The 19,727-nt window shown below is 40.2% G+C and overlaps 1 protein-coding gene across 1 annotated transcript in view; it reads right to left on the bottom strand.

Annotated features, from left to right (window-relative positions):
* The window catches only part of grik2 (glutamate receptor, ionotropic, kainate 2), a 219,763-nt gene that overhangs the window by 96,480 nt on the left and 103,556 nt on the right, over positions 1-19,727 (bottom strand). The window contains exons 4-6 of the mRNA XM_031873843.1: positions 17,864-18,045; positions 12,861-12,914; positions 6,951-7,124 (exon numbers count right to left, since the gene is read on the bottom strand). Of these exons, the coding sequence (XP_031729703.1) occupies positions 6,951-7,124; positions 12,861-12,914; positions 17,864-18,045 (410 nt within the window). The remainder of the gene's footprint in view (positions 1-6,950; positions 7,125-12,860; positions 12,915-17,863; positions 18,046-19,727) is intronic.

Genomic DNA, 19,727 nt, shown 5'->3' on the forward strand with positions numbered 1-19,727 from the left:
TTCTCATATGACTCATCCTTTCACGGTGTCCACCATATGCCTGTTTGAGTGATGCTCAGATAATATGAATCCTGGAATATATCTGATGTCTGTGTGACATTTTTTTCATAACTCTGTTTGGATCAGACTTTAAATGATATCTGTCAAAAGGGAAATAGCTTTCCGTCACTGCCCCATTTAAATGTACCCACAGGTCTGGCACATTTATGGTAACACAGGAACAGAAATGATTGGGCAGCATTGCTGTGGCTCTGAATACCAACTGTGTTTTGGAGCTGCAACAAACAAAGACACGACCTTGATGAGTAAGGGTCAGCCCGTTTGCCCGGTCGAGGGTAAAAGTTAACATCTCCAGCTTTCCAACTTATCCCAAAGAGATAAATGCAGAAATTACAGTCGTGCCTGAGTGTTTTTTTGAACCTGTTTCAATTTAGCAGGGTACACAATGAATCAGACAGCAGCTTAAGCAATTAACAAGGAGAGCCATTATGGTAATGAGAGCGTGGAGCTTGTAAGGTCACTCTCGTCGTGCATGTTAAGCCACGACTCTGGGCAGGGATTCTCCGCCGCAACACATTAATTGAAGGCAGCATAAAGGAATGAGGTACAGAATGAGTTTACCTGATTTGTTACACAGAAACATCTTCTGGAAAAAAGAAAAAGAAGTCTCTGAACCAAACTTCATAGGTTCACTTAATCTCGTTCAGACGCATTTTGGGGCTACAAGGAGGTTTGTGTATCTGGGTAGATGGCAGTGAGAAGTGAGAACATTAGAGAAAGAATGAAATGATGCTTGTTGGAAGATGTCGTTGTGGAAGCTTTAGAACAGCAGAGACCTCGTATGGTCTTCAGTACTGTGGGAAAGTGGACCATGAGTTAGAAATGATTTTGTCAAGCTATGAAATCCAAAGTCAAGAATGGACTTCCACACTCAGCTGTGTTAACAAACTCAAAGTTTTCAACTTCTTTATTCTAAATCAATGCAGTAACCACATGCAATTTATTATAACATGCATCCAGTGTAGCAACAATTCCAGTTGGAGGATTGTTGAACATTGCAGCACAAAAAAACAGAAGAAGAATACCGTTGGACATTAACAGATCTTATAATTCTTCACAAAGCTCTGAAGATATACCTCCTGGTTGTTACTTCATGTTGTCTACATTTTGTTTTCGTGCCCCACATGGTTCATATTCACTGAGTTTCAGCAGTGGGTGATGGGAAGGTATTTTATGGAAATAAGGACACTGTTGGTGATTTTCATATAAAAATCAATGGGTTGATCAATTACACATCAGAATCAGAACTGTTTATTGCCAAGTATGGTACACTTACAAGGAATTTGACTTGGTGACTGCTGCATAACAATAATCAAGACATCATTTCAAAATAGAAAAATATTAAAATTTACAATAACATCAAATTCACATTAGCAACAGCAGAAGTACTGATTCTGTTTGTGTCTGCCCAGCACAGTCTGTGCTCTTCTATAAAGTCAGTAATTAGTAAGTAAAAACTCACCTTGACACAACATATTAATTGCTTATCTCTCCAAATAACTACAGGGATTAATGCCTGATCATGGAAAATGAATCAGTAAAATCACACAAATTGGCTGGTAGGAATGGAATCACTCGTTTAGTGCACAGTAGTTTGAGTTCTGTATTGTGAATATGAAATGTATGCTCTATACATATACCAGTCATTCCCAAAGACACAGGTGAACGCAGGGGATTTCATCAAGGCCAGCAAATATATTTGCTGAATTTCCTCCATAGTCATATTTAACATTAAATGTGCAACCACATGAGGGAGCCTGAATGTTCGTATTGCTCTGATCATTGAAGCCTACTTATAATATAGAATCTGATATGAAAGGCAAGGGTACATTCTGTTTGTTTAACTAATGAAAGGAAAAGAATGAGAGAATCTGTTAACTCCACCTTATGCATTTATTTGGTCTTATTTATAAAGTATTGAACATGTGTATATGTTTTCAATAACGCATGAAACAACGTTGTGATTTATCGAATGTACGTATATCTCTTAGAAGCAGTTGGTTTACCTCTTCAACTTCATAGAAGGTGATGTGGTCAGCAACGATCATTCACGCACAGTTTCACTCTGCTCATGATTTAGAACAGTGGTCCCCAACCACCGGGCCGCGGACCGGTACCGGGCCGTGGATCATTTGGTACCGGGCCCCACAGAAAGAATAAATAACTTATTATTTCTGTTTTATTGATGATCAGAGTCTGAAAGAAGTTTTATTTTGGAAAATGACCGGATTCTCTCGCAATTTCATCCGCCTGTGGCTCTTGACATGTCAAGACGCTTGTCTCGGTCACGTGATACGTTGCCTCAAAAATTAAGCCCACAAACTAGCGAAAATGAGTGAATAACTTTTGGAGAGCTTCTTTGCAAAGAGGAAAGGCCACTAAGGAGACAGAAGAAGAGCTACAACTTCCAAGAACATGAAAGCTTCATTTAACAGACTGTCAGGAGTCTGATTAAATATCAGGAGTAATTCTGATGCGCCAAGCCTGCTCTGCAGAATATGTGGCGACAGAGGAAGATCAGCTGCTGGAGGTTGTAAATGACGGTGGCCTTAAAAGTATGTTTGAGACAACAACTCTGCTGGTGTTTGGATTAAAATCAAGGCTGAATATCCTGAGATCTCCACTAAAGCACTGAAAACCCTGCTTCCATTTCACACATCCTCTTTGTGAAGCGGGATGTTCTGCAGTGACGGCAATCAAAACAAAACGGAGTAGACTGGACATCAGGAACAGACTTCGGGTGTCATTGTCTCCCATTACCCCAGATGGGACCGTCTCATTGCAGAGAAACAAGCTCAGGGCTCCACTGATTCAGCGTTATTGTGAGTTGTAGTCTTTATGCATTTTATATTTGTTTTCATGCCGATCGTATCATTTTATTACGTCGTGTTTATCCGCCACACCTTGAAGGCCGGTCCGTGAAAATATTGTCTTACATGAAACCGGTGCGTGGTGCAAACAAGGTTGGGGACCTCTGATTTAGTGTTAAACAATATTGTGAGTCGAGTTGGGATGATTTGTCATTTTTGATAAATGGGTCCCCAAAAAACTAAGTTTGGGAACCACTGGTCTGTAAAGAGTCCTACGATGGGAAAGACAACAAGAGTGTCCATGTACAGCACTTCATGCTAACAATCCCACAATGCAATCTGCTTTTAGGCTGCAAAAATCACCCGACAGTGATGATGATGATGCTTAGTGTAGAAAAACAGCTGAGGGTGTGTTTTGTAGAGTATTGACTGAGTGAAGGAGGGAGTGATTTCAGATGCACATATAGTAAAGAATGGGCCCTCAGTGAAAGGTAATGTAATGCATTCGTACCAACCATTCTTCCTCATCACTTAACAACACAGTCACATCTTTTATTGTGTAGCAGTAGTTTATGCTCCAGCAGAGGAGCGTCAAGTTGATCCATGCATCACAGACTTAGAGTGCTGCTCAATCACCATCAAGACACTTGGTCAACAACACATACTGTATACGCATTTCAAGATTCACCAAATTTGAACTGGAGCTTCTGCGTAAGCTCCACAAGTGAATCCACTGATTGCAGCAGCTCTGTTGAAAAGATGAAATGAAATGCTGCTGAGACCAAATCTTCAGACTAACACACTGATTGAACAGTTGAACAGTGTCCCAGACAGGATGGATCCAATGTTGGATTGCATACGCTATTTAGGAGAAGTAGCAACTTCCTAATTGTTACATAGCATCAACTATGGCTCCGATTGTATTCTGCAATCAGCCATAGTGTTCAATCTGTGATCCCAACCACTGCATGTGAACCAAGGTGGTGAATGGTGTGTGAAAGTGAAGTCTCCGGACTGCTCACTCAGTGCTTTCTGTCATGATGTGCGAGTCCATAAGTTACAGCACATCAGCAGTTCACTACTTAAGCACACAAAACCGTAAATACAGCACACAAATTAAGCTGTCAATCAAATGTTTACAGAACATTTCACCATGTCAATATGCATTAGCTGCTGACTGATTGCCATTTGTCTAATTAATCAATCCCCACCTTCAAACTCATATGCCATTAATTCACTGATAACAGGGTCACCGCACACTCCTCACACGCATAAATCTCTGCCTGTCGCTGTCTAAAAATAACCACGGAGCTCTGCTGGCATGATGACTCTCTACAGCACATAGCGGAGTAAAAGAGCTGAATACAAACACAGAGATGATGAGACACATCTTTGTGTTTCCCTGGTTTCCTCTGGGTTATGTGGACTTAAGACAGCACATTGACTCTCAGACTCCATGTAGCAGCTATAAAGGCCCTCTGTGAAGGTACAGTTATTACACACACAGTCCGTTCCTGGTCTCAAGTGGGAAACAGTATTGATCGAGCCACAAATCCAACAAAAGGGGCTTAAACTGAGTAACACCCACTCTCCGATATCAATCCAGAAACATGACTCAGCAACATTTTGCTGTTAAAGAGAAAAAAAGCAACAGAAAGGAATCTGTTATTCCCCAGAGGTAAGCCACTGTTTTCAATCAGCAGCCAACATGTTGCTGCTGCCGCCGCCAGTGCTTTCCAGCTGGAATCAGACCAAGCGGCTACATCGGCCTAACGTTTAACACCTAAACAGTGCACGTGGGAATAAAACACAAGGACTCTGATTTCACTTCTGCCTTCCCTTCAACCACTCTCTGCATTTCTTCTTCTTCTTCTTCTTTCATTCATCTCATTTCTCCTATCTCCTCCACTACTCTGTTTTCCTTCCCATTCCTTGTCTCTGGTGGGTAGATGCTTTTTGGCACGGTTCCCAGATAAGGGATGGTATGAAAGCATGCGTGGAGGAACAGTTATTACAGGCAGTGTGCTCAGATCAGAGAGCTTTCAGATCACAGTGACAGAGACTCTTATCACACCCGGAGCTCACAACTCGGGGCACTAAGGTTTTCCATTTGACTCCCTCAGGACGACTGGCACGTTACAATAGGAGATGCCACAGCACATCCGTTGTAACAGCTCTATCGTGTCCAGAACAATGCTTTTGATGACTTTATGTCTGTTAAAAAGCTAGCCAGTCAGAGAAAAAGGGGAGAAGCACACAAAGTTTTGGGGTGGCTGTCTTAGTCGTCCATTACAGGTGCCCCATATCCCCCGTAGCAGTGTTCAGTGGCTTCACAGGCTTGCTTTAAGGTTCTGATTCACTGACACTGAAAGCACTTTTTGAAGCATCAAAAAATAGATACAGTTCTATTTCTACACATCCATAAATCTACACAGACACTGAGAGCACACACTGAACACAACACGACCCCCTCCGGTTCAGAGGCAGAGCATCTAAAGCAGTCTGTTCTTTAATAGCCACATTTCCAGGATTACTTGGAGTTGCTTTACTGACACGCCGCTGTGTTTCAGAAACAATAACGTTGTTCTTCATACACTTGAACACACGTTTGCAGCCCATTCATGATTGATCTGGCAACTTTGTGGCTATACTTTAATCACTGTGCAACGTCAAGCTGTTCTACTTCTATTTCTTATGGTTTTATATAAAGCCACAAAGGTGGTATTGTCTAGTTTCTCAGGAACAAGAGAGAATCATTTTGGATTCTTTATTTTCAATGTTTATTTCCAGAGGGCATGAATGAGGACTCCTAATGAGATTTGAAGTTGTTCTTTAATATCTCTCACTTATGTGTTCACTAATGGTTCTCTTATGATTATCTTTTATGATGTATTTCTCATGATGTGTATTTTGTGATGTGTCTTGTTGTTGCTATATACTTTATTAACTGTTTTTAAATGAGTGTTTTTAATGTATACCACATCTGTACAGAGTTAATACCACACTTTAGTTCTACTTCTCCAGTTTATGAACCAATATAGTTGCGCCCATGCCCCTCATTGGACACTCCCCTTGCTTCTCTGCCAGTCTGGGACAACAATTGGCCTGAAGTCACATGACCATATACCCAGTCCATATTTGCTGGTGTGCCATTGGCTAATACAGTATGTGTGTGCATGTATATGATTGGCTGTGTGTAATGTTTTTTTTACCTCTGCTGTGTTTCTGCTTCATAACCAACCCATTTGAATGTTGTCTGTATGTGTGTCATCATGACCCCGATGAAGGCCACGAGTCAAAACGTGTTGGTCTAAACAATAAAGTTGTTGTCTATATTGCAAGTGTTGCTGACCTCCGCTCTTAATGTACTATTTCTATTTTGTATCTGTACTTCCTGAATAGTAGAAGGAACTTTGTGGCCTTCCATCTCCTGCTTCACAGAATTTGTCAAATTTGTCAAATTTTTTAAGTAGATACAAAATAAAAAGGTATCATCAAATATTAATTCTATGGCAATTGCATAAAAAAGAGAGTGTATATAGACAAGAAAAGCGCAGTGCGAGTCATCATAGAGTCACTTGACTGAAGGACGTCCGCCGGTAGGATAGAAGGGTCTCGTGTCCAACAGCTGCAGCAGAGCCGGAATGGGATCAGCCACATGGTTGACACCAGTGGTAAGTTACTGTAAGGTGTCTAGCTTTGATGTATGCTGTCTGGGTGCAGTTTGCATGACTAACTCTTATACTTTACCATCCAACAAAATGAATAAACCTACGTGGAATGGAGTACTCACAGGTAACAACATATTTTATATCTCTTATATTTACATCTTTTTCTTTGATCCAGATCAAATGAACTGGACTACAGATGTAGAAATGACATCAGAATACAAACATGGAGACCATTGAAGCAAATTGAATGTATTGGTGTATGTTCTCACCAATATACTCAACAGACCAATGGGAAACAACCTCAGTTTAACTGAGCAGATTGATGCTATGTCATGAAAACTCTTCTCTGACAAACTGTACGGAGGGATTCATTCATTCACTACTCATTTATTGTGTTCATGAGACTCACGGTCATGAAGCCGTCCAGTAGACCAGAGTCAGGTTTGGGTGGAGCCTGCAGGCGCTCCATGGACCATTTCTCTATGATGGAGGCCACTTGGCTGTTCTCAGTGTTGAGGATCCTGAAGCCCGTCATGTTCACACCACTGTATCGGTAAGGCTCCACGTCCAGTGCAAACAGATCCTGGGAAGTCATGGAAAATACATTAGAGAATTCTTTCTCGAAGAGACACACTGATATTTTATATATCATCAGCCCTGCAGTTAAAAGTCATTGAGATAAAGCTAAAAACCCCAAACTTAGCTAGCAACATACCCAATGACACCTCAATGTTAAGAATGTGTGCTTGGTGCTAATGGTTATTCAGAGTGGGAGGTGTTATTTCAGGCATCCAACAGGGTTCCACAAGCAAAAGTCAAATTCAGTTATGGACATGGCACTCTGATTAAAGCATAGGTAAAAACAATGAACAACTGTGTGAGAAAATATCTTCAGTCAAAGGTACCAGTAGAGAAGGAAGTTAACCATGACTCCGAAAGAGCATTTTTCTAAGAAACATCCAACTACTGAGCTTCCAATTCTATTATTTCCCCCGCTAACATTAAACTTAAGCTAAAGATTCTGATGCAGAGACCTGATCAAATGTGTTCCGTTCACAACTACAAACAACACAGCTACAAAGTAATATCAACTTCTATCAACTCAAGTTCATTGGTATCACAGTGTTTAGAGCTGGCTGCTACACCAGACTGACTGAACACAATGAGTCAAAAACGAGGTTCAAATGATTAAAACCAGTACACTTAACGATAAAGAGACCTATACTAACACCTGTGCTCACCTAGTGTATTTGTCACTTTAGCAGAGAGTGCACTGAAGTAGTGTGTATTGCAGCACATAACTCTACTAAAACCACAAGCTGTCATTTGTATTGATTAAAACAATATACAGAATATGAATGAATCAGCTTTAGGTGTTGGTAGGTGTCTTGTTGAACATTGGACAGAGGCGTGTTAGCTGTTTCCTCTGTTGTTTAGACTCCAGCTCTGCCATCTTTTTATCTTGAGGCCTTTTCATCGAAGGCGTGACAGATTATCGTAAAAGTGCATTTAAAATGAAAAAAAATTAAAAGTTCCAATATATTTGAGGCAAAGGACCAACTAATAGGTTCCTGTTGACAGAGCAGCGTCCGGCAGCCTGCTTGAGGTAAACCGCTGTGCAGCTTGAGCTACTGTAGGATATTTTGTTTGAGTTCCTTCTGGTAAGCAGTTACGCAGTGTAAATGTCAAGAGCTTTTATTGTGAAAGGTAAGAATGAAAGAAGTGGATTTGCTCTGCGCTGCTTTTGTCATGGTTGAAAGGAATAATAAAGTTGCTGTCTTGGTTCGGATTACGGAGCCTCGCTGTCGTTAAACACTATAGTGTACTTATTGAATATGTCTTTTCGCACATGGTTGGTTGATGACTTTAGTTGCAGTGTGAAAGCTCAGAAAAGAAGTTAGGTCACTTTGTCACCACGTAATATTCGTGTTCTGTGTGAAATTACTCAGAACTAAAAGTACAATTAAAAAATAATGTATTGACCAAAAAAGTAATTGCATGAAACAAAACAAGCTCCTGGTGTGTAAAGGCCTGTACGCTCACAATAAATATGTATTTGTTTAGATATCTCTTTAAAAATAGAACTCACTAATACTACTAATAATACGTTTATTATTAGAATGATGGTGTTAAAAAGTAATGCTTTTATAAAATCAAATGGACCAAACTGTATTAAATACAACATGAGAGTGGTGAGCCTTCAGTCAGGCCCATGATGACCAAGCCTTCCATATAGTATTAGACAAACATTTAACACAAGGGAAGTGAAGAGTAAATACAAAAGTGGCAGGAAAAGGCTGCCATATGTGGCCTCAGTGTGCTGCTTTCTTCACTCTGCTGGGAGAATTATGCTGTCAGCACTGGACTGTCTGCCAAACTCAATGACCACTGTACATCCACTCCCTCACTCATTTTGTTTTTCGCTTTTCATCTTCCCAAAAACACCAGAGTTATCTCACATAAATTGGGGCTGTAGAATGGCTGTGGAAAGAAAGTAAACTCATTTAGATGTTTTATTTCAAACCTAAAGAAATGATTCTTTTTAGCCTCCATGATGAAAAGCGCAGACAGCTGAAAACGGAATTATTCCGTTTTCAAAGGAACTTGACATTAAAAAAGTAGAGGTCAGGGGGGAGGCGGGGCGAACACAGAGTGAGAGACAGTCTTGTGATCCTCTTCAGGATGAGAGTGGGACGGGACTTCAATAAGAGTTTTAATTCAGTCAAATCTTTTGACGTGCAGTCAAGGAGCTTAGAATTATGCCGAGTAATGTGTGGACATATGCAGATGTGTGTTGTTTTACATTTTATTGTGTGGACAGAGAAGCAGACTTTCTTCTGAGACAACCAAAGGCAAGGTGACTTTTACAGCTGCGCAATATCAGAGCTACAGACTGAAGCCAGGCCTTCACATTCAGGTCATAACTAGATAGTGACACCATCTTCTGCCTCAGCTCTCTTTACTCCACAGGAAGTACTTGTGCTTTCACTTGTATGCCGAGACTCCGGATGACACTCTGTATTTACAGATTTCAAACTGGCTGTCACCATTGTGAAAAAGAAAGCATACCGCTACAAGTACTAGCATGACTACTGCTGCTGCTGATTATTAATAACCATCCTAATAACAAGAGGCAGAGGAAGAAGTGGGGGAGGAAGCAAAGGGAAATATGAGGCAGATAAGAAACTTGAAGGAAAATAAATGAGGAAAAGGGAGATAAAGAGGAGGGAGAAAAATAAGACCATGGCTGTATTTTGAGAACTTGACCTGCAAGGTCAATGCATTTGTCATGTGACTAAAGGGGGTAGCTGAGCAAGTATTACTGTCTGTGCAAGCTATTAAAACAACACTATCTTATAGATCTGGATAGGAGTTTCAAAACGTCACAAAAAAGGAAGTAATTTACAAAGGAAGTAAATTGGTGAATATGCTTGAACATCAGACAAATCTTTTACTGAGTTATGGTGCATGGTGCAGGGAAATCTGTATCATTTATTTATTCTTTTATTTTTCCAAACAGGTGCAGTGTAATATCCTTGAGGATGAGCGCAAAATATTCCTGATGTACAAGTAGAGGTAGTCTGTCGATGTTTGGTGCAATGTGTACCATGAGCATATTTCTTGTCTTTTGCTACAATAGTATTGAGCTTCGCCCTCTACATTGTGTGACATTTCTCCAGTTAGACATTCTGACCTGAGCTGATGGAAGAAAACATCTGTGATGTTAGACCTGTTAAACAGAAGTTGTAACTTATATTGAAGGGGTGCTTTAAGTGTGTTTTTTAGAACATGATGAAGTAGAAGTTTTTCATAAAAGTATAATGTCATATTTTTGACATGACTCGATGGTGGTGAAAGACAGCAGGCTAATTAAGGTTTACCACAGATGTGTCTTTGCTGTAGAGTTTGACTCATTGTTGATTCTTCTTCTTACAATACAAGTAGGTGACCTAGCATGGCTACCAGAGAGCAGCCTGCTGACTTCTTCTGCTGTCTTTGTCTAACACATAACACCTGTCTTCCTACTCGTTCCTGCTCAGCACGTAGATTTTACACTGTTTTGCATCAAAAATGTAATAAAATTCTTCATAAAAAGAGTAGCAATATAGCCGTTTGAGGTTTCCTGCCAACAGTTTTATAGATGTCTCTTTCATAATGCTGGTCTGTGGGGAAAGGGGGGCTGAGGTTCAGTAGGTCAAGACGTTCATCCACTAATCATAGTGTCTCTAAGTAAATAAATCTGCCCGGAGGCCTTCAGAATTACAAGTGAATCCCTTTGCAGTTTAAGTAAATGGGGACGATATTGCTGATTGTCATAGTCTTCAACCAATCAGATCTTTAGTTTGACATGTTGGGCGTATTCTTTGACGTGCCAGAGCCTGCTAGCTGGCCTACAAGTACGTCAGCATTAACGTGCAGCTCAGCATTAACGTCTTTGTGTTTGGAGCTGTTTGGAGCTACGCTACACTAAGCTGAGGTGGCTAACCAAGGCAGCAACACGACACTATAGCCTGACAGGACACTATCAAGCTACGGTGCTTTTGAAAACTTTTGCTGAGACCCGAGTGGATCTACAACTCAACCAACATTTTCGCAGGAGGACCTCTGGCTGGAACTGAACCGCACCGATGTTCTGTACAACCGCGGTATTAAACTCTTTGTAGTCAAAGAAAGGAGGATGGACTTTGTCTTTAAGTGAACAGCAGCTTTGGTAAGTGAAGTGCTTTTGTTTTTTTACATCTGCAGTAGCGTTACTACTGTTAGATTTTCTATCTTGTCTTTTTTATGATACGGTTAATATTGTTCCCTCTGATGTGAATAATATTTGAATGGCTCGTGCTGTTCAGTGTGTGGTGGAATATGCGTGTTAGCGCTGCAGAGTTGCTGGATTGATTTGTTGCTTTGTTGTCATATAAATATATGTGACTGGTTGTTGTGAGTTTGTTCTTGTCATTGTGTTCATTACATTGATTTTGACTACATGCATTGTCCGTCATGTGCCTATTCATGTGTCTGCACTCTGCAGTTAGTGTATTTGTAGATGTTGAGCTTCATTTTTACACAAAACAAATAACCTGTAGGGGTTGGGGTTCGGACATTTGGTTCTCTGTTTGGGCTTTTGTTTTCTTTTATGTTCGTACCGAACGGTTTAATATGAATATGTGTATTGTTACACCCCTAGAAACAAATAATAACCGTAGCTGTGGCATTATAATGAGGTTATTAGGAGGTGGCTCAACTGTAGTAGGACAGCACTGAAGGCCCAGGTATAAAACACACGGCCCGCCACTGCAGCATACAATATGTTGGGTTAGGGTTTCTACTGGGACAAATTGGCAGCAAGGCTGACTCAGTATGTGATGTATGTGAAACATCCATGAGGAAGACAAAATATGGAGGAGGAGAAGGAAAAACACAGCTGAGAAAAGAAGCGTGAGTTAGATGAAGAGCATTTAATTTAAAGGTACTATGAGGAACTTTATTGTTGTGATGATTTTGGTAGTCAATGTGGGAAAAAGGGCTAGTGTTTCCTGGCACCAGAGTCCCTTTAGAAAACCTCTGATTTTACTGCAGCAGGGTCTAACAGTCTTCCCTGTGCAGTCCTGGATCTGGTTCTCCCGTGCCTCCCTTCCCTCCAGCGGGCCCAGCTTTACCACCCTGGCTGCCAGCAGCGTGCCGTCGGTGTTGGCTCCCAGCTTGGCCAGGGCTTTCCACCTCCCACCGGAGCTCCGACTGCAGGTCGAAGGTGGTAGCAAAGCCCGATGTGGGTCTGACCGGTAGACTGGTTGCTGCTGGAGGCCCCGCTAGAGTCTGAGCTGAATGAGTTTCTGGTGAGCCTGCATGATTTCATCTGATAAATCGTACCCGGTTGCACCGATGACAAGCATTAAGAATAACTATATAGATACAGCTGATCTATCTTCCTGCTGCTGATTTTTTACCTATGTTGATAGACACATAGAGGCGTCAGTATTAAATTGAGATTGTTTCATAACCAGTTAAAAGATCCTCACAGTAACTAAGAAAAAGAAGAATAGCAGAAAGAAGATGTGAAAGTGAAAAAAGAAAAAGAAAAAAAACAGTTATCTTAATGTCTCAAAGAACTATGCTATTGTTTTCTTTGACTCTGGAAAAAAGCATTAAAGGGACAAAGAATGATCCAAGGTAATGAATATAAAATGAATAGCGGAGAAAATGAAGATTGAAGAGCAGCGTCGCCTCGTTCTTTGGGATGCAACAAATCTTCATGGGGATATGGAGCTCTGAGTTAGACCTGATGACAAAGCGACTGTGCAGCACAGCCTCTTTCCCTACTTACCAGTGTGGTGAAGATGTAGTGATAATACTCTGTCATCATCCCCATGGCGAGAGCCTAAGAAAGAGAGTGACAGAAGGAGGCAGAGAGAGATTGGGAGAGGGAGAGATTTATAAATGAATAGGGAAGCAGATAGAAGATGTTGTCATATGTTCCATACAGGCACACACAGACGTGTCTGTTTGTGTGACTGTATTACTGGCTGTACTACCATGTAATGTGAAGAGGCATATATTCTGCTGCACTGCTGCAGCCACAGGCTCAGAGATAAGAAACAAACGCCCACCCAAAATAAAAACAGCTAAATAAAGCATGTAGAGAAATATGAAGGATAATACATGATTCTATAGACAAGGGACATCTGGGACCTCATCTCACAATAATGAGGTCCAGGGTGGAGTTACTGTGGGATATTGTTTAGAAGCTGGTGTTTACAACCTTTTGAAAACAGCTAGTGAGGTGTGATACTTCTGCTGTTGATTTGACAATATGATGCTTTTAGTGCTGGCTCTGTTTGGAACAGACTTTACTGGCACAGACAGGAACAGTGCAAGCAGCTCATCAACATTTCTCCCTCACAGAGTGGTATGTGGAGCAACAATCAGTGTAAATGTGTTACAGTTTGTGTTTAGCGTTTTCTGTTTATGTTAATGCAGCATATTATCCCAAGAAATATGTCTGCACAAGACGATTTACATCCCGTGTCAATGTGGGAAGTAGTGTGTCCTTCATATAGGGAATGTAAAATAAGGGTGTGGAGGTCGGGTGGTGAATGGCTTCGTTTTACGCTCAACTTCCATGCAGGTGACCAGACCTCATGTCATGTTGAAGTTCATGTTCTAACCACAATCTTTCCCCTACCCTACCAATGATAGAGTTGCCTGAAGATATTGCAGAAAGTCAGAATTAACAAATGGAAATATTGCCATTGGACGCAAACAAAATATTTATTGAACATCAGTCAGCTGTTGACATTCACAGGGCTGACGCAAAGATTCAAATTCACACCACTAATGATTCGATTTCAATAATATCTATAATATCCAACATATCATATTTGAGGCCCGAGCAAGAAAAGGAAATAGTTTAAGACACGGAAAGTGCACGGAACCTATTGTTTTTGTATAGATTATAATAATTCTACTGCAAAATCACATTTTTGAGTGGTTTCGGTTAACTGCTAGTCAACTCACGGCAATTAGTCAAAGCTAGCGAAAAGTTGCAATGCTCTGCAGTGATTGGCAATGGTCAAAAGGAGGTTCAATACCCAACCCTATTTGAGTTCAAGCTAAATGGAGACTGAGATTCACAGGCAGATGTGTGCAGTGTCTTTATGGAACCCAACTTTCATGTTGAAGATGAGACTTAGCCACAAGGCAAAGCTCTCAATTTGCCAGTCAATCTACTGAATGTTCCAACGCTCAACTGTAGTCAAGAGCTTTGTGTAGACCAAACACAAACAAACCCCTCTCACGCTGCGGGGACCAACTGGTCTGGGAACACCTTGTGATCCCTGAGGAAGAGTTACAAGACACGTCTGAGAAGAAGGACACCAGGGTTTTACTTTAGCCACAAGCAGCAAAATATGAAAGGATGCACAAGCAAACATTTAGTTTGCAAAGAAAAACACTATAGACCCAGTGCTCATTTACAGTATGTTTGAATAGTTTCACCATTTAGAAGAAAAACCACATGAACACCAGAACTGAATCTGAGCACAGAGGGGGAATCTGGATTAATGGGGAAACTACATTCGGCTCTGTTGCAGCTCCATTTTCCCATTTTAAGTTGATTATATCAATGTAATTTTACTTGACTGTCGCCTTGTTCACGTTCAGTGTGAGTCAGACTTTTGTCATCTGTCTGCGATTGCCTTTCATCTTACCAAGCGAGGAATATGTAGTCATTCGCACCATTACCAAGGCAATCTGTCTCTAAAAATGCACCTCTGAGATGAGATTCTAAAGTGGAACCTTTCTCTGCATAATTCTATTATCATCTAGACTGTGTGTGTGTGTGTGTGTGTGTGTGTGTGTGTGTGTGCTGGCTGTATGCTACCCCATCCCGGCTGTAGGGTGCTATATGGTGGTGTCAAAGTCCTGTCCACCGTGCAGAAACTCACTAAACCAATATGAATTACAGATTAGGACTGTGTGGAAAGGATGATTAAATAGATAGGAAGGGATAATGGCTGCTGGTATCAGGTGGGAAACCTTGAGAAAGCCTCCAGCATTCCATCTGAGAGCCAGCCCACTCAGTAGTGATTCACATGGTGCCATCTCCTGGACCTTGTGATAACAGAAGAGTGCCGTTAACCTTTCAGAGCTCATATTACGTTTTTTATGTTACTTGTGGGCAATGAAAACAAATCACGAAATAACTTACATCCTGTTCAGTTATAATTACTGTTCAGGTTTAAAACAATCAAAATGATCAAAGAGACTTAGTTTAGCTCCGTTCAGGTTTCGGTTCAGACAGCTTTTCACTTTTCAACTCGCCTTATTTGCTGGACCGTTTGTGAAGACACCCAATATTCAGACAGTGCAGATGATAATAATAATAATGCAGCGATTTTCTATAGCGCTTTTCAAAATACCCAATTATTAAGAACAGTGTTTAACTATCAAAGTGTGAAATTCAGTTTTACTGATGATCATTATTGCTAAATATTCAGTGAAAAATATGCAATTGGGAGACCAGCATTAATGCTTTCTAGTAATCCCTTATAACGCTACATTGTGAACAACACATCTGTGTTGAAATCAGGAGGAGGAGAGCTAGTTATGTTTGCAGCACCAAAGCTAACAGCTAACGTACAGAGGTTCCATTGGGTTATGTGATGATGCGTTCAAGCTCTGGTCAGTAAAACTGAGTAATGGGAGAATGTTAATTATAATGTTATCATGATTCATTATAATGTCATCTTATCAAATTTTGTTTATGGCAAGAAACGTAAATTAATACAATTGTTTGAAGGATATGTTTTCACAGCAATATAAAATAAATATTAGGAAATTATGATCTGTTTAACTTCCAAACTCTAGCTCTAAGCAACTGATTATACATCGTTTAAACTACTGTTGTCAAGATGTTTTATCAATAAAACCACAATGTGTTGCTATGCGAGTACCCACTATAGATGACAGTAACATTTAAAGGATAACATTTCGCAGGGCGGTTGAAATGATTTTTAAGGACGGTGGTTAAAAAAATCAAACTGCCTAACAAGTTACAGAAGTAATTAGCTTTACTTACAAAGGAAAGTCAATTGTGATTAGCTAACCACAATATTACATGTGATAACAGGCTGTGCTACCCGTTCAGGACTGGAACATCCACAATGAGAGTTTAGCATAATTCAAATACTGTACTTTAAAAGAGATAACTAGCTCTACCCTGCAACACACAAAAATGTTGCTCCTTTGTTTCCATATGTCCCGATAGTGCGTTCAACTCACACTCACTTTTAGTGCCAGAGAGCTACAGCTGATGAAATCAACAAGCGACCCGATCCACGGTCATTAGCTAACAGTCAGAGGCTTTCTTTCGTCTATTCTGTGTGAAATGGAACTCCCATTATTTCAAATGTGCCTTTAATGAACACCACCAGTCTCATAACAACCAAAGCAGTTCTTTCATGTTAATCGTTTTCTGCTGTTATTTCTGCATCTCTGTAGTCTATTGTACTTTACTCAACTAGGCTATGCAACAACATCAACCTACTGTTTATATGTCTCTCTCTCTCTCGTCTCCAGTACAAGCAATATAACTGAGTACTTGTGGCACTGTACTGTAATCTACTTTGGTTGGTGTGCGTACATGTATTTGTTTAAGAAAACTTGTAAAAACAAAACAACTTGTAATTCTACCTGCAACGATGTGAGGACGTAGGCTTCAGTGTCAGCTGAGGGGCTTGAGTTAAGAAGCCTTTCTAGTTTATATATATTATTCTCTTTTTCCCTCTTTTTGGCTTTTTCCTGCCTGCATACTGGACCACTAACCCTTTCTACTCCTGACGTATGGATAAACCACATTAATGAGATATTTAAACCAGAGGGGAAAAAGTTGAATATATTGTTTTCCTTTTGGAATAATTCATGTTCATCTTTAATCCGTTTGTCACTTTTCCATCCCTCAGCTTTGTTGCACTAATTCAACATGTCGGTTTTCTCAGTTAAAGCGACGGCTTTGTTCATTTTCATTCGTGATGAATTTTCACTGACTGTTGCCTTTTTTTAATCCTCGGTTGTTTATCCGCCTCCTTCAAAGTAAATGGTTAACGTTGGAACCATATTTTTAACAACCACAGCTGGATGCAGTAAAAGGTCATCGCCAAGTTTAAATGCAGTTATTGTGAACAACACCCATGAATGTTTGCTTCTTTTGTTGAAATAGTTTTACGTCAGCATCAACAATGTTATATTCTCTCCTGACTGTTCACTTCAATGTTCAGCTGTTTATTTTCTTTCTTATTGATTTTCATGAAATCTGTTTTGGAATGTGTGAACCCTAAATATAGACAATGTAAATAGACCATTATGTAGTTTTGGAGTATTTAACAACACAGTTTTCCCCTGCTAGTCTTTGTGCTACACATCTTTGGACAATCTCTTTTCCAGACATGTGAATGAAATTAATATCATTTGTCACCTGGCTGCCTTGTTGTTTCTACATTTGGGGTTAATGGCTGGTAGCTGTTGACGGGTATGACAATCTCAAACTTATTGGTGCGCCATGTAATGAGATCATATCAGGACAGTGAAGTCTTTCATTACATCCCATTAGCAGGGTTTCTCTCTGAAATTATTAATGAGAGTATAGTCCTTGACCTTCCCAAGCAATCTACTACTCAGGCATTGATTAAAAGCCCTGGGAGAGTGACAGAGTGCCGGGGGTGAATCATGTTGTCTTTAATATTTGATAAATCCTGCTAGCACAAGAAATATGACTGCTTGCTAATTGAGTTACTCATTGCAAAGTCACAACACACATACACACACACACACCTGCTTCAGTATCCCAGCAGCCATTTCGTGGCCACAGTCAAAGATGATGTGGAACTCCTTCCCTCTCTTCATCTCTTTTAACAGTGGCTTAGCATCCTTGGTCTCTGCAGGCAGCTGCCGGATCTTTAACCGGATGTTGTAGCGGGATGGCGCCTTTATAAGTTCTTGCAACCGAATCAGACCTGTGGGGAAAGCAACAATGGAAAAAACATACATATAAAAGTTATATTTTACCCCATTGAAACTGGTACAGTCTGGCTCCCACGAGGGCAATGAATTTCCAAAAAGGAAATTTCAAATTTATGTACTTACATTTCCACAGTAATTGAGGTAACAGCTACTCCTGATTCATATGGCAGTGGTGGTCACAATTAGAGTGAGGGTAAAAAGGCTGCTGGAATATATTTTTGTCCTACTGTATATTCTCTATTTGAAAGAAAACATTTTCTTCCTATTTCTTTCCCATGTCCTTCCGATATTCTCAACAACTCAGCTGAGCAGTCTGCATCGCCTCGGTATCAGCAGACTTTGATCCAACGATACAATACTGCACATCATTCATCATAGATGACATTGATTCTATGCTCACTATTGATTGCTCTCTTCCTCTATAGGCCATTCACTGCTGTGTTTAGGATATTCGTGATGTCGACCTTGCAGTGGAAAATGAATGGAAGTTCAACTGAATCATAAACATCTTAATTTTGACAGATACACGTGTATACATATTTCTCTTCTCAGTTTTATGCACTTTTTTTCATTGATGGTTGTTATTGTTCAAATAATTCACATGGAGTGCATATGCTTGATGAATAAATAGAAATGTAGTTTGTTAAATGTAGTGTCTTTGCGTCCAATTGGCGGATGTTTTGTATACTTTTCTGCTTTCTTGACTTGCGTCAATGCTTCAATTCAACCTACTGGCAGATCAGAATATACTTTATTTTCATTTTGGAAGGCAGTGATGAAAACATTAAAAAGGGTCGGAAGAGGTGTTGCTCAATTTACAGTATGGTGGTAGAGTATGAACACAATACAGACCATATGAAATGAAATTGGAGAATGTGTGACATGTTGCAGTTACTTGGTTATGTTGCAGGCCGGTTGGCTTCTCTGTGCCTGTCTGTGTTTTGTAGAGCATGAAATATTCACTAAATACCTAAATACATGATAATATAATAGTAGTGCTGGGCAAGTTAACGTGTTATTATCGCGTTAACGCATTAATTAATTAACGCCGACAATTATTTTATCGCGCGTTAACACAGTTTTTTTTTTAATTATTAAGCGGACATTTTTAACACAAGAACCGGCCAGCGGACTGGCCGGAAGAAACGCCAGACAAACACAGCTGTTCACAGCTTGCTGCAGGCCTGAACAGCTGTGTTTGTGTGGTGTCTCTTCCGTCTCTTCCTGTTTCCTTCACCTACATTCCCCTGGGTCCTAAGTCCCTCCATGTACAGCTTCTTATCACCCTCTATGTACCAACGTACATTTATAACAAATACCACACATATTACGGTAATCAGTGTTGCATATGTGTCGAACCAAAATACCAAAAAAAGCAAAAAAGAAATGATTCATTTAAATTTTTTAAAGTGTTTTGTTTGTAATATGTATAATAAGTATATCATTTAGTAATCGCTACTGAGAATTTAACAAACATAAAAACTAGTGCTGGGCAAGTTAATGCGTTATTATCGCGTTAACGCATTCATTAATTAACACCGACAATTATTTTATAGCGCGTTAACGCATTTTTTATTTATTTTTTTATTTTGAAAGCCCGTTGCTCACTGGCAGCGGTGAAGGAATGGAGACTACCGGACATCGCTGCGGTAAAGTCAGCAGACACTCAGATCTC

Source organism: Anarrhichthys ocellatus, unplaced genomic scaffold (genome assembly GCF_004355925.1).
Source record: "Anarrhichthys ocellatus isolate YVR2014 unplaced genomic scaffold, GSC_Weel_1.0 scaffold75, whole genome shotgun sequence".
NCBI classification, from domain to species: domain Eukaryota; kingdom Metazoa; phylum Chordata; class Actinopteri; order Perciformes; family Anarhichadidae; genus Anarrhichthys; species Anarrhichthys ocellatus.